The sequence below is a fragment of the Mus caroli genome, unplaced genomic scaffold, assembly GCF_978045245.1.
Source record: "Mus caroli unplaced genomic scaffold, Mus_caroli_1 scaffold_19, whole genome shotgun sequence".
Taxonomy (NCBI): Eukaryota; Metazoa; Chordata; class Mammalia; order Rodentia; family Muridae; genus Mus; species Mus caroli.
Genome location: NW_028227274.1, coordinates 66,574,232 through 66,597,479, shown reverse-complemented (window position 1 = coordinate 66,597,479; position 23,248 = coordinate 66,574,232). Strand labels below are relative to the sequence as shown.

At 40.5% G+C, this 23,248-nt stretch overlaps 1 protein-coding gene across 1 annotated transcript in view; it reads left to right on the top strand.

Moving 5' to 3' along the window:
- The window catches only part of Mims1 (mitochondrial inner membrane scaffold 1), a 35,030-nt gene extending 13,396 nt beyond the window's left edge, over nucleotides 1–21,634 (top strand). Inside the window, exons 2-4 of the mRNA XM_021150246.3 lie at nucleotides 13,008–13,520; nucleotides 16,575–16,686; nucleotides 20,329–21,634. Coding sequence (XP_021005905.1) covers nucleotides 13,045–13,520; nucleotides 16,575–16,686; nucleotides 20,329–20,562 — 822 coding nt within the window. The 5' untranslated portion in view covers nucleotides 13,008–13,044 and the 3' untranslated portion in view covers nucleotides 20,563–21,634. The remainder of the gene's footprint in view (nucleotides 1–13,007; nucleotides 13,521–16,574; nucleotides 16,687–20,328) is intronic.
- The last annotated feature ends 1,614 nt before the right edge of the window (nucleotides 21,635–23,248 follow it).

Sequence of the window (23,248 nt, the reverse complement as noted above, 5' to 3'; positions counted from 1 at the left end):
AGGGCAGCGGCTTCAACAACTAGAATAGCAATGCCTACAAGCTCTGTATGCTAGGGCAGCGGCTTCAACAACTAGAATAGCAGACAGTTGAGTTGCCACGTGGGTTTGGGGAAGCAAACCTTGGATCCTCTGAAAGACCAATCCCTGAGCCATCTCTCCAGTCTCGTAGGTATCTGACTTTTTAAAAAAAGATCAAGATGTTCTGATTAGTGCAGCTCTGTGGATGCCTCCAGCTCTCCTTTTGTTCAGGATCACATTTCCTGTTGGGTCTTTCATGTTTGCCTGTGAATTTTAGGATTGTGCTTGAGAGCCTTTTGGGAGGGGGGGACTGGGCTTTTTTTCTTTTTTAAAAAATAGAGATTCCACTAAATTGTTTAAAATACTGTAGAGATTTTTAACAGTGATAATTCTGCTGGTCCTTGATAGAAGCCTTTTCTTTTGGTGTGTGTTTTAATTTCTTTCATTAAAGGTTTTATAAGTGTAAAGGGTTTTGTTTTTCTTCCTTCATTAAATATAGTCTCAAGTTGTTTGTGAATGGGATTGTTTAGAAATATTTTAATTTTTTTCATACAATATATTCTGAGCAGAGTTTCCCTTCCTCCAGCTCTTCCCAGATTCTCTCCACCTCCCTACCCACCCAACTTTCTCCTTGCTGCCCCATCTCTCTCAGGGGAGGACGACAGGCAAACAAACAAGCAAGCAACAACAACAAACCAACAACAACAAACTGGGCAGTGGTGGCGCACGCCTTTAATCCCAGCACTCAGGAGGCAGAGGTAGGCATATCTCTGATTTCGAAACCAGCCTGGTCTACAGAGGAAGTTCCAAGACAGCCAAGGCTACACAAAGAAACCCTGTCTCATAAATACAAACCAGAATTAAAAAAAATAAAAAGAACAAAGAAAAGTCAGAAGAAAAACACAGAGACAGATAGACCTACACACATACACACTAGAAAATATAAAAGCACAAAATCAGAAACCATAATTTATAAGCAAAAGGTCAGTAAAACAAAGATTGGCCCAGCAGCAATATGTAATAAAATGCCAAAATAGCAAAGTCTACAAAAATACCATAGTTAATTTTCTGTTAACCATCTACCGTTGGGCATGAGGCTACCCTACAGTGAACAAAACATTGAACAAAACTGATTTTTCCTTTGCAAATAGATGTCTTTTGAGGATAGCTTCTTGGTTAGGGATGCCAGCTCGTGTTCATGTCCCTCTCCCAGAGTTGGGACTCTATCTGGCTGGAACATGTGCAGTCCCTGTGAGATTATGTGTGTTAGTCCTGTTGTTTTTGGAAAATACTGTTTTCTTAGTCCTGTCCTCTGGCCTTTATAATCCTTCAGCCTCCAGTCCTCATAGCCCCCTGAGTCCTGAGGTGAGGGGAGACATTCCATTTAGGACTGCTTCAAAGTTTCTCACTCTGCACATTGTCCAGTTGTAGGTCTCTGTTAGTTCCCATCTGCTGCAAGAGGACACTTCTCTGATGATAACTAAGCGAAGGGCTGATCTGTGGGTATAGCAGAATATTATTAGTCATGTTATTGCTATGTTCCTTTAACAGAGCAATACTACATAGCTTTCCCTAGGCCCATGGCCTAGCAAGTCTCCTGTTCTTAGCCACCTGGGCAGTGTCAGCTGAGCCTCGGTTCCACCTCATGGAGTGGCCTTAGTCCAATCAGAGATTGGTTGATTGCTCCTATGTTTGCACCATCATGCAGGCAGGTCACCATTGTAGATGGCAGGGTTTGTAGCTGGTAAAAACACTTTCCAGTACTGAACAGTACTCAGTAGGAGTTAAGGTTCTAGTTAGGTTGTAGTTCAACTTCTCTCTTTTCAGTGAAATAGGTAGGTATTGAGGCCTTACCATCAGTTCATAGATGACAATAGCTTTGGCAAAAACCTGAAATATTTGGGAGTTTCTATGGGGCCCCTTAAGCCAACAACTCAACTAGGCGAAACCCATTCCCAGAACTAGAGGCTTCATTTGAAGGTAAAAGATGTCTAGTTGCATTATTTGATGACTGTTTAGATTTCTTTCATGTGTTTAAATATTTTAAGATACTTTTACATTAGTAGGCTTCCATATAACCCCTCAAATGGCTCTCAGTGTTAATGGTCTTCTCATAGTCCCTCCCTTACCCCCATCTTCCCTCCCCATCCCTGCTTAATCCTCCTGCTCCAACCTCTATCCCCTGTTCCTCTATGACTATATATTCTACTTCCCTTTCCTTTGGAAGAGCTCCTTTCTTCCTACTCCCTTACTCTATACCTAACCTCTGTGGTTTTATGGGTAATAGCATGTCTATCAAATGTTTAAAAACTAACATCTACATGTAAGAGACTACAAACAATTATTTTCCTTTGCGGTCTGGGTTATCTTACTTGGAATTTTATATATATATATATATATATATATATATATATATATATATATATAATTCCATCCATTTACCTGCATATTTCATAATTTTATTGTTAACAGCTAAATAATATTCCACTGTATAAATGTGCCACAATCTGTTAATGGACGTCTAGGCTGTTTCAGGTTCTGACAGCAATGACTCTGGATGAACCAGGATCTCTGTTGAAGAGTGTAGAGTCCTTTAGGTATATGTCCAGGAGTGGTATGGCTGGATTGTGAGGTAAATTGATTTCCATCTTCCTGAGAAACTGCCACACTGATTTCCATAGTGGCTGTACAAGTTTTCATTCATTTTATATTCAGTTTGGCCAGCGTCAATTGTTGAAGATGCTGTCTTTTGTACAGTGTGAATTTTTGGCTTGTTTGTCAAAAATCAAGTAACCATAAATTTGTGAACTTATGGCTAGATCTTCAGTTCCATTGACCAGTGTGGTTTTTGTACCAGTAACATTCTGTTTTTATTATGTAGTTCTGTGGCATAATATTAATACTCCCAGTGGTTCTTTTAGTATTCGGGATTGTTTTGACTATCCTGGGTGTTTTGGGTTTTCATATGGGACTGAAAATTGTTTTTCATTTTATGTGAAGAATTGTCTTGGAGTTTTTGAGAGGGATTACATTGAATCCGTAGGTCAATTTTTGGTAAGATGGCCACTTTCTTTATATTAATCCTACCAATCCATGAGCCTGGAAGATTGTTTCCATCTTCTCGTGCCTTCTTCAATTTCTTTCTGTATTATTTCAAAGTTTTTATTATATAAATCTTTCAGTTGCTTGGCTAGAGTTAACCCTCAGTGGTGTTGTTTTGCTCTTTGTTTTGTTTGAGGTTGTTGTGAAAGGTATTGCTTCCCATTTCTTTCTCAGTCTGTTATTTTTATTTAGAAGGCTAATGATTTTGTGTGTTAATTTTTTATCCTGCTACTTTGTTAAAAATGTTTCTTAGCTGTAGAAGTTTTCTGGTAAGAGTTTTTAGGGTCATTTGTGTATACAATCATTTCATGTGCAAATAAAGATACTTTGACTTCTTTCCTATTTGTATCCCTTGATTTCCTTTAGTTTTCTGATTGCTCTAGCTAAAGTTTCAAGTACTATATTAATTAGGTATGGAGAGAGTGGACAACCTTGCCTTGTTCCTGACCTTAATGGAATTGCTTTGAGTTTCTGTCTATTTAGGTTGATATTAGCTGAGAGCTTGCTTGTAGCTATAGTTTTTCTAAGACTTTTATCCTAAAAGGATGTTGGATTTTGTTGAGGTTTGGTCTTTTGCTATGTACTGTAATGCTGAACACTGGCCCCCACAGTCTGGTTGTCCCCAAGAGACAAGAGAATTTGCACATACACAGATGGTGCTATGTAATCTTGCTCTCCCCAAGTTATTCCTAATTGGTGACTAAAGATGCCTATAGCCATTAGCTGGGCAGAAGAGAGATAGGTGGGGTTTAAGTTCCCAGGCTTGAAGTCAGAGGAGACCACGAGAAAGGAGAGAGACCATGGGGTAGGTGACTTATGAAAACATGGCCATGAGGGCTGGCCAGTTGGAGTTAAAAGCAGCCCAGATGGAACATAGCAAGTTATAATTCAGGGTTTATTGATGGGGAAGTAGATTCTAGTAGCATAGAGTATAGATATCTGCCCAGCTCTAGAGCTGATTAAGGCTTATAAATATAAAGGTTGTGTATATTTTATCTGGGAACTGAATGATAAAAGGAAGGGTAGAAAACCCTTGAGATTAAGTAATTACAACAGGATTTTGTCAAGCATTTTCTGCATCTAACAAGTTGATCTTGATTTTTATCTTTCAGTCTATTTGTGTAGATTATGTTGATTGATTTACATATATTGAACCATTTCTGCACCTCTGGAGTAACAACTATTTGGTCATTGTAGATAATCATTTTGATATGTTCTTAGATTCTGTTAAATACTTTATTATATTTTGCATCTGTTTTCATAAAGAATATGTTCTATAGTCTTCTTTCTTTGTTAAGTCTTTGTGTGGTTCAGTTATCAGGGTAATTGTGGCCTTGTAAAAAGAATTAGCCAGTGTTCCTTCAGTTTCTGTTTTAAGGGATAGTTTGAGTAGTATTGGTGTTAATTCTTTGAAGGTCTGATAGAATTCCAGCTGACTCCATCTAATACTGGACTTTCTTTAGTTTAGTTGTGAGACTTTTAATTACAGCTATTTCACCAGGGGTTATGGGTCTGTTTAATTTGCTTATCTGATCTTAGTTTAACTTTGGTAGGTCTTATATGTCAAGAAATGTATTCATTTATTTTAGGTTTTCCAGTTTGGTTGAGTACAGATTTATTTTTTAAAGTATGTTCTTAAGGTCTCTGGATTCCCCCAGTTTCTATAGTGATGGTCCCCTTTGTATCTTTGCTTCACTTATTTGGATCTTCTCCATCTTTTAGTTAATTTGGCTAATGGTTTATCAATATTATTGATTTTTCTCAAACCACCAACTCTTCCATTCATTGATTCTTTATATTTGTTTCTGTTTCATTTATTTCAGCTGTTTGAATATCTCATGCTGTCTACTCTTTTGGGTTGTTATTTCTTTTTATTCTAGAGCTTTCATGTGCGACATTAAGTTATTAATATGAGATCTCTAACTTTTTTTAAAAAGTCTGTACCTAGTGCTTGAACTTGCCTCCTAGAACAGTCTTTCTTCATTGTGTCCCATAGGCTTGGGTGTGTTGTGTATTCATTTTCATTCAATTCTAGGAAGATTTTAATTTTTTTTATTTTTATCTTGACCCATTTTACATTAAGTAGTGAATTGTTTGGTTTCCATGAATTTCTATACTTTCTATTGTTTTTAGTCCATGGTCATCAGAAAGATCTCAGGGTATTTCAGATTTCTTGTGTCTGTTAAGACTTGCATTGTGCCTAGGTATATGGTCAATTTTGGAGAAAGTTTCATGGGCTGCTCAGAAGAAGGTGTTTAGATAAAATGTTACATAAATATACACTGGGCCTATTTGATCTATGATGCTAAGTTTTAGTTAGATAAGTTAAATTTCTCTGTTTAGTTTTTAACTGAAGGTCTTGTATAATGTTGACAGTGGAGTAATTAAGTCATCCCCTATCCTAGGTGAAGATCAGTATGTGATTTTAGCTTTAGTAGCATTTCTTTATGAACTGGAATGCCCGTGTGTTTGATGCCTTAATGTTTAGAATTGCAACATCCTCTTGGTGGATTTTTCCTTTGATGAGTATGTAGTGTCCTCCCCTATCTCTTTTAATTAGTTTTGAAGTTTTATTTGTCAAATATGAAAATGGCTATGCCTGTTTACTTCTTGTGCCCATTGGCTTAGAATATCTTTTTCCATCCTTTTACCCTGAGGTATGTCTTTCCTTGATGTTAAGGTGTGTTTCTTGGCTGCAACAGAAAGATGAATTCTGTTTCTAAACCAGTCGGTTAGTTGGTTTCTTTTTATTGGGGGAATTGAGAGCATTAATGTTGAAAGTTATCAATGAGCAGTGTTCATTGTTTCTCTGTTACTTTGTTGTGGTGTGGGTTTTCTCCTCTTTGGATGGACTGGTCTTTGATTACTTACCCCTTGTATTTTCTTGGATGTGTTTAACCTCTTCAGGCTGAAGTTTTCCTTCTAGTGCCTTCTATAGAGCTGGATAATCTACTCTAGCATCTGTGGTCTCTTAAAGCTTGTCATGTGTCCAGGCCCTTCTGGCGTTTAGAATCTCCGCTGAGAAGTCGTGTTATTCTAAGGGGACTGCTTTTATATGTTACTTGGCCATTTCCCTTTTCAGCTTCTAAAGTTCTTTCTTCTGCACATGTACTGCTTTGATTATTATGTGTTGTGGAGATTTCTTTTCTGGTCTTGTCTATTTGGTGTTCTGTGTGCATCCTATAACTTGATAAGACACCTCCTTCTTTAGGTTGGGGAAATTTTTGTCTGTGGTTTTCTTGAAAATATTTTCTGTGCCTTTGACTTGTGTTCCTATCATTTGAGGATCTGGTCTTCATAGTGTCCTGGATTTCCTTTGTGCTTTATTCCTGTTTTGTGGGTTTTGTGGGTGTTGTTGTTATTTATTCTTTTGTTTTGTTTTAACATTTTGCTTGACTGAGACATCTATTTCTTCTGCCTGGTCTTCAACACTTACAATTCTCTTTTCATATCTTGTACTCTGCTAGTAAAGCTTATCTCTGAGAATTTTCTTTGACTTTCTCAATTTTTCACTTCAGTTTTCTCTTAGTTTGGGTTTTCTTTATTCATTTTAAGTTCTTTTATGTCATGAATAGTTTTCATTATTTTGTTCCACTGTTTCTCTTCTCACAGACTTTATTATGCTATTCACTCATTTTCTCTTGAATGTCCATGACATACTCATAATTGCCGTTCTGAAATCCTTGTCCTATGCTTCAGCTAGATTGCCTTCCTCACAGCCTAGTTAGTTAATAGTTAGCAGGGTTAACGGTTTCTAGTGGAAGCATCCTTCCTCACGGCCGAGTTAGTTAATAGATATCAGGGTTAACGGTTTCTAGTGGAAGCATATTGTTTGGGCTGTTAATACTTCTGGTTTTTGTGCTGTTTTCTAGGCATCTGGAGTTTTGATAACTAAAGTGATTCTAGGTGTTGATATGTGATCTTATCTTGAGGTAGGAGGAGGGGTTATTACAGAGCTGCAAGCTGGTTATTACAGAGCTGAGGGGGAGAATGGAGATCATAATGGAGGACAGGAAGGATAATGTGAATTGCTGGCCTTCGTTCCAATTTGGTATGGCTACTGGGGGTGCCAGGTAGCTAGTGTGTCTCAGTACCTGAGACTTCTGACATAATGGGATAGGAATGGGCTAGAAAGGGAGGTCTACTGGAAGGAGAAAGCTGGGTCCATGCCAGGGTTAGGTGCAATTCTCAAGGAATACATGTTTTTTTGGGTTTTGAGACAGGGTTTCTCTGTATAGCCCTGGCTGTCCTGGAAATCACTTTGTAGACCAGGCTAGCCTCGAACTCAGAAACCTGCCTGCCTCTGCCTCCTGAGTGCTGGGATTAAAGGCGTACGCCACCATGCCCGGCTATACATGTTTTTAATTGATAAAAATGATAGACTTTATATGTTAATTTTTGTATCATACAGCTTATTGAATTTGCCAACTCTGCAAATCTTTTGGTAGACTCTTAGCTCTTCTTACGGATCATATCATTTGCAAACAAAGATAATTTTACTTCTCTTCATATACATATGCCTTTTATCTCTTTTCCTTTCACAATTGCTTTGGCTAAAGTGCTGTACTGAAAGAATAAATATCCTTGTGCTCAGGTATTAGAAGAAACACTTCCTGGCTTTCCTCATTTCAGTGTGGCATTGGCTTTAGGTTTGTTATATGTAGAATTTGTGTTGAATACTGACTCTTCCATACCTGATCTATTTGGGATAGTTATTGAATACATGCTTTTTCTATATAAAGATATCTATAAGATAATCAAAATTTTCACTAATTTGGTTGTTAGGTCTTTTTAATTTTCATATATTGAACCATTAGTGCACCCCAGTAGTAAATCTTACTTATAATGCTGTATAAATTTTTGACTGTGTAGTTAGAATTGATTTGCCAGTTTTTTGTTAGGGATTTTAATGTTCTTTGTTTACCAGTTATACTACTTGTATCCTTGTCTGGTTTTAGTGTCAGAGTAATGCTAACCTTGTACAATGAAATCTAACTTTAACTGGAGTATAGTGTCCAAGTCACCTTGAAATAGAAGATATCTAGTTGCTATCCTCTGAAGAATTATATGGTGTGTGTGTGTGTGTGTAAAGGAAAGGGGGTCACATATTTGGTCACAGAGTATTGATTATGACAGTAAGGAGAAGGGGTAACAGTGGTTTTATAATGTTACCCCCTGCCCTTTACACTAGGATTCATTGCATGGGTCAATGAAGAGAGTGGCCATGGTTTGAGCAACTCAGGATAAGAAGATGAAGAAGGGAAGCTACAATGTATAGTAATATACTTTAATCATAATAATTACTATGACAACAATATTAGTAGCTACATTTTAAGGAAGAGGGGAATACTAACAAAGGCCTAGAGCTTATTTCTCATGGCAAGTTCAGGTTGTCATCAAGATGCTACCTGCCAAAAGTGAGTTGACTCAAAAAAAATCCATTACCCCAAAGGAGATAAGTGTTTATTATGGGTCCAAATAAGTGTGACGATGTCATGGGAACACAGATTTGGGTTATCCAGATTACATGTTCCAGGTAAATAACGGTTTCTTATTAACAGAAAACAGGAAGTCATACGTCAAGACACTTTTCAAATACATTGGTAGAAACGTCCTGCAAATGAGCTACAACAAAGCAGGAAGTCTCTGCTATTGGCCTCAAATACTCTCTGAAGACCTTCTTAGCCTTTTGACTGGCTTCTACCTGATAGGCAGAGTTTATTAAGTCACATAAATGGGCAAGGAGTGATTAAGAAGACAAAAATTGGTTCAGGATAAATTGTAATTAAACTCTGGACCTGCAACTGTTACTGATAAATCAGGGCTTCCTTCTCTGTACTGTTGAGGAGTCCTTGAGGTTGTTAGTCTTGATTTTAAAAAAGAAAAGAATTTAAGTGTAATTTAAAAACAGACTCAGAAAAGCTCAAGGACAATGTTATTAGTTAAAAGAAAACACACACCCACACACACACACATCACCCCATGGCTCAGTAGTTAAGAGCTCTTACTGCTCATACAGAGGACCTAAGTCCAGGCCTCAGCACATAGCCTCGGAAACTTGCTGCTTATAGGTCCTGCCCCAAGGGTTCCGGTGTCCTCTTTTGCCCTCTGCAGGCACCCACTCATGGGGCATCATCATGCTTACAGGGGCGTGTGCACACACACACACACACAAGTAAATAAATAAGGTAAGTTTGAAAGGAAAAGTTCATCCATTTGCCATCTGTGAATCTTGGTAGCTGCCCAGGGGAAGAAGCTGGAGAAGAGGAAAGTGTGTGGTGTGTGAGCAGCCCCATGAAGGAGAGGAAGGCTTCAAAGAGAGGGGGAGAAGCCCAAACAAGAGCAGACCAGCATCTGAGAGAGAGACAGAGGAGAAGGAAGGGAAAGTCACACGGCAGGAAGGAGGGCAGACTTAACAGACCGTGGTGGTGGTTCTGTAGCAAATGCACAGAGGAGGGATTCTCGGAAGGAAAAGCATTACTCACTGAAGGGATAATTATTCCTCCCACCTCTGTAGCATGACTTAAAGAATATCAGGCCTGAATGGTCCCTTGACTAGGTGATGGGGGGTGGGGTGTGAATTAATGAGAAAAACTAAGACCAGACACCTCTTAAATTTTAGATCTTACATGGTCATCAAATGGCAGGCACATATCAAAACAAGAGAAGGGACTGGTGAGATGGCTCAGTGGGTAAGAGCACCCGACTGTTCTTCCGAAGGTCCAGAGTTCAAATCCCAGCAACCACATGGTAGCTCACAACCATCCATAACGAGATCTGGCACCCTCTTCTGGAGTGTCTGAAGACAGCTACAGTGTACTTACATATAATAAATAATTAAAAAAAAAAAAAAAGGAGAAAACAAGATTAGGGCAGTAGGAGTGCCTATATCTAAAGAGGATGCACAAAGTCTGTCAAGTTCTGTTTGGTTACTGGAAGAAATACCCTTACATAAACATCATCCTAAAATTACAAAAGGTCACAGAATTTTATTGGGGAGACAAACAGCAGACTCAAACATTGAAAGATTATTTGTGTACCTTATAAAACTTAATACACAAGGCTATAAGTCATTATAGCACATGGCTATTTGGGATCAAGGAACATGCATACACAACACAATTTCATTCCAGTAAGATTCTGGAAAACTAACTTCCCATAGCATCAAATAAATAATATACTTTTTGAAAAAAGTATTTAGCTAACTTAGGAAGTATGGAAGGATGCAGACTGTCAAACAGGTATATGGTTATGGTACTGTTGCTCTACTGGTAGTCCAAAAGAACTGGCAGGTATCCAAATTGGCCAGAAATATGTTCCTCAGAAAAAGTGCTTACAAAGCAGGGAGGTTGGCTTCAGGTCAGGGCTCTGCATGGAGGGGATACACAAGATGGAGACACACTTGCCAGAATTAATCCCAGGGGCAGAACACACCATCCCAACATCAGCATAGAGCCCTGCCTGGTCAGGTATCACCCTGGCTGGGAGTGAAGGCTCAAGGGAAAGTGAGATGGAGAGTTGCAGCCCTCAGACCCCAGAATTGTATGGTCCTGGGACACTGAACAACACTCCACTGTCTTGCAGGATGCTAGAAGTACTGCAGTCATGCTTCCAGCCAGACAATGCGTAACTGAAAAACAAACCAACATTTACAAATGCACAGACTCAAGACCAACGACAGGTGTTTTAGCCCTGTGGTTCCACAAGTGAGCTCAAAAATTAGTGTGAAATAAATGGCAAAGACTTTTGGCCATGCCAGTATTGAAAAGGATTACAAGAAACCCCAACTGAGTATAACGCAGATAAAAGCACTAACAAGAACATAAACATAGAAGGCAAAATAGCTGAAGTTAGTTAGGACAGCATTACTACAAGCATATTTGTACCCATGACTTTTACAAAGAGACAACAGGGCACACCAGTAATTCTCAAGGGAAGGGAAGAATGGACAGTAAAGACCCACATGATAAAATACTCCACTTGAGCTACTATGTGTTTACAGGACATAATGCACCCCTGGAATATGTAAGTAGAAAATGGTCTGGAGAAATAACGTGGTCACTAAAAGCACTTGCCAGTCTTCCAAGTAGACACAAGTCTCCAGCACTCATGTTGACTGACCGAAGACTGCCTGCAACTCCTGCTCCAAGAGAGCTCACAGGTTTCTGGCTTCTATCGGTATCTGCACGTACATACTGAAATACAAATAAGTCTTTACAAATTTAAGTGGAAGATAGGAACCAGAAGGTCACATAGCATGAGATATGAATGACAGTAAGGAGATATGAAGACCATAAAACTCCTCTGGAAAAGTATAAATTCAGAATTCTAACAAATACATACAGGCTGGATACTTCTAACTTCATTATGTAGATAGACTACAGAGCCAATGCAAAACCAATGCTCACCAAAAATATGCAGTAACAATGTTTGACAATTATTCAGGATCAGGCTTAGCTTTAGCGAGAACTAAAGCAGCAGCCTTTACAATTAGTGTAGTAATGCTATGGGATGCTGCCAGAATGCCCCATGATGAAGGGAATGTATAGTGGAATTTTCACTTACCATATAATACTTGGTGTAGAGTTATCTGTGAGAACCTGGTAGGGAGTGATATAAATTATTAGAGAGGAAATAAGGTTGATCTTATAAGCTAGATAATTCATTAATAAAAGCTTTTATATGATGACAGACTTTGCTTTCTCTGTCAGCTGTCTACTCCAGATAATAAATCTTCATGTAAAAGTAGATGTCAGGAACTGCTGGATTATTATTGAAATCTTATTGACTCTTAGTAGTAATGCAACTTAAAATATAAAACCAGCTGTTTTCAAAATGTTAGAAGTAAGAACTATCTTAGTAGCTCTTACAGTTCCTTCTACTGAGAAACATGCACTTAAAGAGGCTAATTTGCTCAAAAATACTATTAAGCTAAGGCCTTTCTTTTTCTGAAGTCTACATTATTTTAAAATTATATCTTACCTTTCAATGGAGCGAAGGGAGGCTAGTTATCTTTGCATTATTGTATGTGCGTAAGCTGCAGGTGTAGGTGCTGGGATCAGAACTTAGGTCCTCTGGAAGAACAACATGTACCCTAGCTGCTGAGCCATCTCTCCAGGCCCTTGAGTTCTGTAGACAGGATCACCCTTTGTATCCAGCCCGGCCCCCCGTCCTGGGATCCTCCTGCTTCCCAAGTACCTTGTCATCTCAGAATTCAACACTAACTCCAAGTCAAGTCATAAGACATCTTTATTTTTCCTTTCTCTTCTCTTGATATAGGGGGCGGGGGGGAGGGGTAGAAGATAAATACCGGACTGTTTCTTATCATCATCCGTATTGTATGTGATTTACAACTTTATTATTTCTTGTTCACAGGCTGTTACAGACTCGTTGGCACTGATCACAACTCTTCAAACCCTAGCCCTTGTGGAAGTGACTGAGCAGTAACAGAGCAGCTTTACATCAGAGTAGCACATTGCTCGCAAGAACCCTGCTAAACTAGTCACCATTTAACTTGTTGACTTGAGCTTGGAATCTGAGAGCAAAGAACATGGAATTATGGCACCAAAACATCTGTACTCAGGCTTTGTGCTCCATTGATCCTTTATATATTAGAAGAGTTGTTACAAACATCCTGTTTGTAGTTGTGAAAGTGCTTGTTAATGTTACCCTCTAAGATGTCTGCTAAACAGACTGCTTATGTTTAAAGAATGGGGTTTAAAAAATGTTAAAATCCCAGTGCCTTAAAATTATATACCTTACCATTTTTCCCACAGGTTAAGTGCCAGTTTGTCTGTCCTTTTATTTCTAAGGACAATAGTTAACTTTTAGGTAGTGTAACTGAAAATGGAAGTCTATGTATAATAGAATTTTTTTTCTAAATCTAGTTTCTGTAGAAGCTGAAACCCATCACTGTCCTTCAAAATGCAATGGAATGTACCACGGACTATGTCTCGGCTGGCACTCAGGACATTCTTGGAAGCACAGAAAGCCAGGCTCTTTGATCACCATTGGCGCATAAAAGGACCATTACTTGTGCATAGAGGTGAATACAGAGTGGCTTGGACACCACACCTTCGAAAGCAGTGGCTACATTTATCTGCTGTTCAGTGCCTTGCAAAGCAAAGGAATCTGTTAGACGCTCAGCCGCCTCAGCTGGGGACCCTTCGCCAGGAACGATGGGAGCAGGACATTTTATCCAAGAGGGTTTTATCTTCCAGTTCCACATCCCAGGAAACTCCATCAGAAAAGAAGGAAGAAACAGACCCTTTACAAGACAAATCTATCAGTCTGTATCAACGGTTTAAGAAAACATTTAGACAATATGGAAAAGTTTTAATTCCTGTGCACCTAATAACTTCTGGGATTTGGTTTGGAACATTTTACTATGCAACTATAAAGTAAGTTTTTGCTTAGTTGACTGTATCCCACATTTTATCACGTTTCTTGTTTATACTGATAGCCTTAAATAGCTTTATTTTATTACCTGTACTTATGTATGTGGGCAAGCAGATGAAGGTCAAAGGACAACTAGAAAGCGTCAGTTCTCTCTTTTGCCTTGTGTGCCCAGAATTAAGCTCATGTCAAACGTGCAGGCAGGCACCTATACCCATTGAACCATCTCACTGGCCCTTAATTTTTATGTTTTTTTAAGATTTATTTTGTTTCTAACGTGCATGTGAATGCAAATAGAGGCCAGAAGCGTCAGATCCCCCTAGAGATGGTGTTATAGGTGATTGTAAGCTGCCTGATACAGGTGCTGGGGTCCAAATCTGGTCCTGTGCAAGAACAGCATACGCTCTTTACCACTGATCTCTCCCTCCGTATCCCATCTCTCCCCAGTGCCCTGACTGAGAGAGGAAAACTACTTTTTTATAGCTGTTTTCACATTTTCTCAAGAATACCTAACATTTATTCATGGGTACAGTTTGTAATCGCCATCTCATTTACTCCTCCACCGACCAAGTACAGTAGTAGTGCACTTCTTCCCGCCTATGAATGTGGAAGTGGTTTGGGCAAAGGGAAAGAAACTAACCTAGATGGTAAGCAGTGGAGCTCACACTGAAACTGACTGCGTTTGCCTGGTCTTCGAGCCATCTGCTCTCATTGCTGACTGTGTGGCAGGTTTAGGACGACGCATGGTTTATTACATGTATTTGTTGTTGGATAGATGAGTGAGTGGGTGGCCCCATGCATGTGGAGTTCAGAGGATAACTTGCAGGAGTCACTAATCTCCCTCCACCATGTGGGTCCCAGGAATGAACTCAGGTTTTCAGGCTTAGCAGCGAGCATCTTTATCCATTGAGCCATCTTACCAGCCCCATGAGTTCTGTACTTATATTTCTATGCTGTTTCTATACGTGAAAAGATAGTCTTTGCTAGGTGTATGTTACTGGTGGAAGGTCACAGGATATCTTTTGCCAAAGCCTAGCTAACATGAACTCTGAGATTTCTTTATTCCATGTATGCTTAAAAACATTTAAACAAGTATTTTTATACTTCTTTTTATTTATCTGGATGTGGGAGGCAGGCAGCTTTATTGTTGTCTCTGCCTAACTTGTGAGCAGTCTCTTTGCACAGGGCAGGGGCTCGACTCACTGAGAAACCAATTCTCCCCACCTCCTAATCTTACATCGTAGCACGTGTGTATTCCATTCGGGAATCTCCCAATTTTTAAAACTTAGCTTTTGCCCCATGTTGGGTGCCATCTGTGATGGTGACCTGTAAAACCACACTGCACTCCCAGTGGGTGGTTGTGCTTCAGGCCATCCACCAGAGTTCTCTGGATCCCTGAAATGAAGACAGAAACGCAGGCACTAAATTTCATATGTCCTAACAGCACAACAGCTGGGCTTCTCCCTAACTCCACATGGCTAGCCCACTTTCCCCTCCAATATTCCTGAGTTAATCTTTGTTAAATCTGTATTTCATCTCTACTACCCCAGACCCAACCAAGGGAGTGGCCCTTGTGCCACCTACATGCCTGGATAATTACTCTCTGAAACTCTCTGCTTCCCCATCATGTCGATTCTGCTCCTCCTTCCACCTTATGTCCCTTGTCCAGGAAATCTAAAAGTCCCGCCTCCATCTCCCTGCCCAGCCATTGGCTGTTAGTAACTTTATTAGCCAATCAAAAGGCAACTGGAGACAGGAACACTCATTGTCAGGACACATAGATTCCCGTGTGATTTGGGGAGCTGAATTAAGCCAAAACACTAGAACCAATCCCCAACATAGTTCTTTTCATTTTGTCGTAACTGGAAAACACTCTTTCCTTGTTGGTTGCCTACTTCCTATTAAAGTGAGAAAATAATGTTTCTGTAAGGAAGAACATTGGCATGGATGGTGTATTACTGTTTGTCTCTTCAGACCTGAAAGCAAAATACCATTGTATATTTAACTAAGTGGCTCAACCCATGGGGCTTCCCTGAGGGAGGATACTCAGCATGAATTTCCTCGTAAGAAAAAAAATCCCAATCTCAAATTGAGTCCCTGCTCTCCTGGACATCTAAAAATACCCATGTCTACCTCCTTCGCCATCCACAGTTCTGAAAGGCATCTCTGGAGAGAAAGTGATTAGAAATGAAAGGACATGGTGGTGGTCTGAGGCCGTTCTTTCACTTACAGATTGTATATTAGATTTTTTAGATGTGATCATTGAAAGTTTGTGGGCATAATTCCTTGTCCTGCTTCAGTTTATCTAGACTTACAATCAGGAAAGATTAGGATAACGGATTATAACAAAAAAAGAGGAAACTAAAATTACAGAAGCCAGGATTTACTCTCCTGGGGGCTCTCTCTCTGCCTTCTCTTCCTCTGAGAATCTGTTGTAATTATTCCTTACCTTTCTTTTAATCTGACAATAAGCATAAAGGCATATTTTCAGAATATGTTAAACTCACAGAATCGCTCCTTCTTTGCATAATATCGTAGGAATGGTATTGATGAAAGGTAAAATTTAGATCCTGAAATGTGAATTAGAGTATTCTCAGGAGAACGGTGTTTGGGTGAGGAAATGGCTCAGGTAATCAGTTGTGGCCCTGCTCTCCTGGTTAACTCCAAGCCATTGCTTTAACTCTGATGCACATGTGCAGGCTCTGAGTAGACTGACTGGGCCACGGGAGAGAGGCGGCAGAGCTACCCGAGTACATGCATGGCACGAAAAGTGGAAGCCTTGCAGAACCCGCACTAGGCTTTGGGTTTGCTTTGGGTTTTTGTTTGTTCATTTTGTGGTGGTAGTAGTGGTAGTTTGATTTGGGTTTGTGTTGTTTTGTGTTTTTTGAGATATGTAGCCCAGGCTGGCCTCCTATTCCTGAGCCCTCAGCCATAGCTCCTGGGCAAATAAAATTTAATATACATTATCCAAATTTGTAGTGTATGTTTTAGATACTCTTCTGAAAATACTGTTCTTAAAGGTTTGCCTAATCATGACTTAATGTGTGTCTCCTTTGCAGAGGAGTGAATGTTATCCCCTTCCTGGAGGTCATTGGGTTACCTGACAGTATCGTAGACATCCTGAAAAACTCCCAAAGTGGGAATGCGCTGACAGCCTACGCCATGTTTAAGGTGGGTTTCCTCAGACTGCAGACTCCCTGGAAAACCTGGAAAACTCACAGTTCTGAGATGGTTTTCCTTTTCTCATCATTTAAATATCCTATTGTCACCTGTTGTCTTTCTAATGAGCAGCGAGTACAGATATAAAGCCCAGCTTTAAGAAGAGGCACTGAGAGAACAGGTGAGCTGTGCGAACTGTAACGTGTGTGTATGTGTGTGTGTGTGTGTGTGTGTGTGTGTCACTAGGACAGTGCGCCCTTTCGTAAGGGACATTCTGAAGGCCTCCTTCAGCTGTCTTGTGTGCCACACTCTAGGCTTACTTCCTGGGGTCCTCATTTTACACAGCCCTGTAGCTTCTCAGGATGTAGACACTGTTGCGTTCATATAGTTTCTACACCTGAACGTCCTTATCATAGAAGGGAAATCTCATTGTAAATCATTGAATTTAGCTATAGTAATCTCATTTTTTTAAATAAAAGATCCTATGATATCTATTTCTAAATGAACATTTTGGGGAAAGTAGTAGTATGTTGCATAAAAGTACATAGACTATGACTTAATAGTCATTCAGAAGTACATAGACTATGACTTAATAGTCATTCAGGTGTGGGTTTTTCCTGTCGTCTTTACTAGAGTCATCTGAAATCTCAGGCAGTTTTTCTCAGTACTGAATTGCTCTGTTTTTCTCACATTAGAGTATATTAAATTTATAGTGTTTTATAGCTACAGTAGATTAAATTTAACCATAATATATCAAGGTATATGATGGTCGGTTCAGTCATTTTTCTGACTCCTTGCCCATGTGCTAATAACTCTTCATATTGTCTGTTTTAAGTGTGTTTTCTCCAGTGCTTATGAGCTTGCAGGAATTCAGGGGCCTGTGTTTGTGGTTTTGCTGTCCTTGGTGTAGTTTTGGGTGCATCAGTGCTTAGCTTATTTGGAAAGCTACAAATCCTGTGGCTCCCACCCTGTCATGTCCCTTTGTGGGATGAGAAATGAGTGTGGTCCTGTGTTTTCTAGTAGAAAAGCAGAGAGATCTTTCCTTCTTTGAGCTCCAAGAGTACTGGGCAGCTAGCTGGGTGCACATCAGAGCTCCCTCAAATGCCCTTTAACATGCACCTATAGTTTACTGAGATGCATCCAGCTCTGACTCCATGCCAGGTGCTATGCCGGGGGCCTGGAGGAATTCACTAATTACAGAAGACATTGTTGGGCCAGGTATGCTGTACCATGCCTTTAGTTCTAGTACTTGTGAAACAGTTCTCTGAGTCCAAGGACAGCCTGGTCTACACGATGAATTCGGGAAGAAAATAAAACACTACCAAGAACCCCCACATAAAGCATGTATCCTGGGGGGGGGGAGGGGGCATGGACAGTGGGAGAGGCAGAAGTGGAGGGGTTAAATACACACACACACACACACACATAATGTACGCATTTTTAAATGATACTAAATGTTAAGAGAGAGTATAGTTAAGAGTGTTTGTACCATCTGTACCTTTGGTTCTGGAGGGTCCAATGCCACCTTTGACTTCTGTCAGTTAGCACCAGGCTCACAGGCAGTGCACATAAATGTATATGTGCAGGTAAAAGACTCATGCACATAAGATAAATATTTTTAAATATATTAATATATTTTGAAAGAAAAGCCATATAAAGAGGTATTTTGATGGGTGTTAGTTTGGGTTGGGGTTTTTTTGTGTGTGTTTTTGTCCATCCTGTCCCTTTCCCCTCACCCCACCCAAGATTGCAAATTTAGATGGGAGGTGCTTTAAGCAATTAGCAGATTGATCTCTTTGGGGGCAGGATGGGGGTGGGGGGCAGGGCGGGGAGCAAGGGAGGCTATGTTTCCAGCCAGGACTGCCGAGGGCTGGATGCTAGATGGCTGTGCAGGATGGACGGAATGAACAGGAGGCAGAAGGGTCATCTGCAAGGCTTGAAAAGCTATGGAGTGACTTTAAGCAAAATCACCACAGCTGCTGTGTTGAGAACCTTTCTCATTAGGGCCACATAAAACAAAAGCCTCTGAGAAGGCTGTTTGTCACCGAAGCCTAGGCCTTCGCATGTTCAGCACCCTAGTGCTCTCAGGAGAGGCAGAGGAAAGGACAGTGAATATGTTTTCAAGAAATAATTTGCATGCATATCATTAAGACTGCATAGCATGTTAAAGGAACACATTAAGAGCTAATCATTTTGGCCTGAGCAGCTAGAAGAACAAAGTTTCCATTCCCTGTGCTGAGTAAAATTTTGGAAGAAGCAGGACTGACCGGGACAGTTGAGGTCAGTGGATTTGCTCAGATTGAGTTTTAATGTGGATTCAGATATGCAAGTGCAAGTGAGGGAAGTAGTGGCTACGCAGCATCAGAATTCAGGAAAGGGGCTCAGTATGGGGGTGGAAATGAAGAACTCTTACATATAGATGACACTAAAGCATGCCCTGGGCAGGCCAACATGGGAGTGAGACAGTAGAGAAAAGAGTCTACAGACCTTGTTGAACAGCTAGAGTGAAGTGGCCAGTGAGCCTGAGAAGCCAGCTGACACCGAGTGCACGGGAGTCAGGCCAAGGGAGCTGTCTTAGAGTGGGCCCAGGCTGTTCACTGGGTTCACTGCCTGTGGTGTCACAGAAGCCATTAAAACTTACAAGAGCAGGTCGGTGGGAATGGAGGAGCAACTGTGAGAGAGATGAGGGAGCATGGTTGCTGCTTTCCAAAGGCTTCTATGTGCCTGCTTGAGCTCCTGGTACCACGTAGAAGGCCTGTGTCTTAGTCAGGGTTTTTTCTTCTTGCATAAAACATCTTCACCAAGATGCAAGTTGGGGAGGAAAGGGTTTTTTCAGCTTACACCTTCCACATTGCTGTTCATCACCAAAGGGAGTCAGGAAGCAGGAGCTGATGCAGAGGCCATGGAGGGATGTTACTTACTGGCTTGCTTCCCCTGGCTTGCTCAGCTTGCTTTCTTATAGAACCCAGGACTGCCAGCCCAGGGATGGCACCACCCTCAATGGGCTGGGCCCTCCCACTCTTGATCACTCATTGAGAAAATGCCTCACAGCTGGATCCCATGGAGGCATTTCTGAAGCTCCTGTATGATAACTCCAGCCTATGTCAAGTTGACACACAAAACCAGCCAGTACAGCCTGACTCTAGCCTAGGGAGCTGTCAGCTCCAGCCTGTAGTGTGGGATGGGAACATACATGCAAAGAGAGTAAAAGGAAGATGGTTTGAGAGTTGAGCAAAAACAGTAAAGAAGTTTGTGGCTCAGCCGCCTCCCACTGTTTGACCTTCAACTGCACTTGAACCCAGATGTACAGTCCATGCAGAGACCTTAGGGCACACACAGGTGTGCCTGTATCACTGTTAGCAGACCCACGCCCTCTTCTTGCCATGTGGGCAGACCTGGCCCCGTGCTCAGTAGCATTCAGTAAGGGTCAGTGCAGCTGTCTGTGATAACCCTGAAATCTGAAGTGCTATCGTCTGAGGACAGACATTTAAAAATGTCTACAGGAAAAGTATTCTGTCTTAGAAAGACACCATAGGGTGATATACTCACCTCCAACAATAGTCTGTGCTGATTCTTACCAAGAACGTAAATTTCAACTTCATTTTATTTAATCCTAATCAGATGTTGATCCGTTTGCTTTTCTTTTCCCTTAAGATTGCAACGCCTGCCCGCTACACCGTGACCTTGGGAGGAACCTCCTTTACCGTGAAGTATTTGCGAAGTCACGGCTACATGTCAACCCCACCGCCTGTCAAGGAGTATTTGCAGGGCAGAATGGAAGAGACGAAGGAGCTCATCACAGAGAAAATGGAGGAGACAAAGGACAGACTCACTGAGAAGTTACAAGAAACCAAAGGAAAAGTGTCCTTTAAGAAAAAAGTGGAATGAGGGTGCCTTACTACAGAAAAGCCTACACTTTATCCCTCTGTAGACTCTGGGCAAAGAACAGGTTTCTGATTTTTTTTTTTTCTTTTTTTGGTTACTTGCCTAAATGTATTCATTCTCTGCGGGTTAAAGAACAAAGATAGTTTTGGGGTTTTTTTTGTTTTTTAATTTTTGTTTTTTTAAGTTAAATAACAATAGGGAGGAAAATCAATGTTTTTTTAAGATGAGGAAATGAACCCAGCATACAACATTTCTATGAGATACAGCAATAAGCAGTAGTTGATGTCCTAGAAATCAGCGTTCTTTTTGCTTCATTTCTCTGACCCCTGCAGTAAGGCTGTGCTGGGCAGTCCACTCCCAGAGGAACAGTCACTAAGGACCCAGTCCTGTGGGAATGAACTTACACCATTCAAGACTCTGGATGGAGAGACTAGAGACACTCCCTACCACTTACCATGTAGACCTTATTTCAAGAAGGTCATGTTAAAGGAATCAGTCTTACATTTATAAATAAGATATATTGGCTATGTAATGAAATGGATCTTTTAAAATGGTTTTTACCTGGAGCTTGTCAACTTACATTTTTTTAAAGCCTATTCCTTTTCAGTCTTGACTGTGCTTGGTGGATGCTCAAGTGGACTGTCAGACATTCTTGTAACATGTGTCTTCTCCAGCTAATCCTTGGAGAATCGTGGAAGTTTTATACTCTTCATTGTTGCCATCACATACATCAGCAAGTCAGGTTCACTGTTTTTAACTGCATCAAGCTTTGCAAGACCACTGCTGATTTCGGTAGAGCAAAAGTCTGTGAGGGAATGTGGAGGAGCTGGATGCTCGTGGGTGGTACTCGTAGACCACAGGTGGGAGGAGCACCGCGTGGTTCATTGGTTTCCAAGACCTCTCCTGCTGCTGCTTCAACTCCTTCAGGATTCCGGTCTTTTATCCCTGGTCAAAACAAGAGATGCCTTTCTGTCACAGATACCATTAGTGTTGTGGCTTAGGTTTCTCATTGGGAGGGGAAAGTACTGCTTAAATATTCTGCTTGATTTTTTTTTTTTTTTTAACATAGCAAAAAGCTCACTGCTTGTAATTCAGCGACTGTCAAGCAAGTCCCATGATTACAGAGTGTCTTTCTGTTTGTGTGTCTTTCCTTCAGGTCTAGCCCTTGATTTGACACTGGGGCAAGAAATGCCTCTTTAGAGAGCATTGGCTTTGGCTTAGCATCAGGAGAATGTCAGAGCCCATGCCACATTGCTATCCCATTCAGTCTCTGCTTTGTGTCAGACTTTGTCAAATGCTTAACGTAGCCAAATTTAGGAAATGGAGGAATAACTTCACACTTGAGGCACTCAGTCATTATATTGAAACACCATTGAAGTAAAAATGCTATGGTTGAAGTCTTTCTGGGTTGGAAGAATTACAGAAGGGAATTTGTCGGTTCTTTTGTTTGTTGGCAGCCTGATTAATCTGAGGCAGAGGTCACTGAGTGAACTGCTACAAACAGACGGCACACGTTCAAATACAATGTAAACATGGCAGCACACTGGAGCCTGCTTATTAAATAGTCAGGTACTAAATGCTGGTGTGTTCGAATGTCTGCCCTTTGAAGCCACCAAGAATGCTATGCCAACATGTGGTGTTACATGGAATTCTTTCTTCTAAAACCTTTTATCTGTCGTAGTGCGTAACTGGAGAGCTCTTAAGACATTGCTAACAATCATGAGACTGCAACTTTCTTCTCCTGAGTCAATATCTTCTGCCTAGTCCATTGTAGCCTTATCACCATCCAGTTTTATGTCTGGGTCATGTGTCCCCAGTTAGAGCAGATGAGGAAATGCTTGTGTGTGCTTTACATCTGATGAAAATATTTATAATGATCTGAGAAGTTACATTGTTACAATTTGACATCAGTTGCATCATAAAAATGCTGTTGCCAATGTATTATCTTTAAGGCAAGAAACAGCTTATAGGCAAACCTGTAATATGTTGATAGCAGACAACAGTAACATATCAACTTAAATTATCAAAATGTATAATATAGATAGATTTTTGTATATGCTGAACTGCATTTTATTTAAAGTGGATCTTGCATTTCTCTAAGCTGCAAGGGAACCCAGACCGCCATGCCTGGTGAGCGTATCCATCCTTTGAAAGATACACTCATGTCATAAATGGAGCTGACTGAGATTTAATGTTTTCAGTATGAACAAAAAGCATTTGCCTAGCAAATTAAGTTCAAATGAAGGCTTAGTCTGTTGAAGAATAAAGCATAAAACCAGCCGTTTAGAATATCACATCATTATTGAGAGCCTTTTGTGCAAAATGGGGTGCTATTCAATTTCACCAAAGGGAAAGATGTATGTTGGGATTAGCTGCCTCCCACAGTGAAATAATAAAACTAAGCCCTCCAGTATATTCCCCTGAGTTTTCCACTGTAAATCTGCCTCCATCTTCTTTACAGAGGAAAGAGCTACGTTCCTCATGCTCAGGGGAAGGAGCGGGTTAGTTCCTTGGTTCTGTGGTCTTCAACCATGGTTCTGGGAATTTTAAACATCTTTAGACTTTGGGCAGAAGAGGTGTTTGAAGAAAAGAAGGCTGTGGTTTAGACACATTGAGCTGCTTTTACTGTTCTCTGCACCGTGTGCAAGTCTTCAGGATTTCATAATGGCTTTGGATAAAAAATCCACTA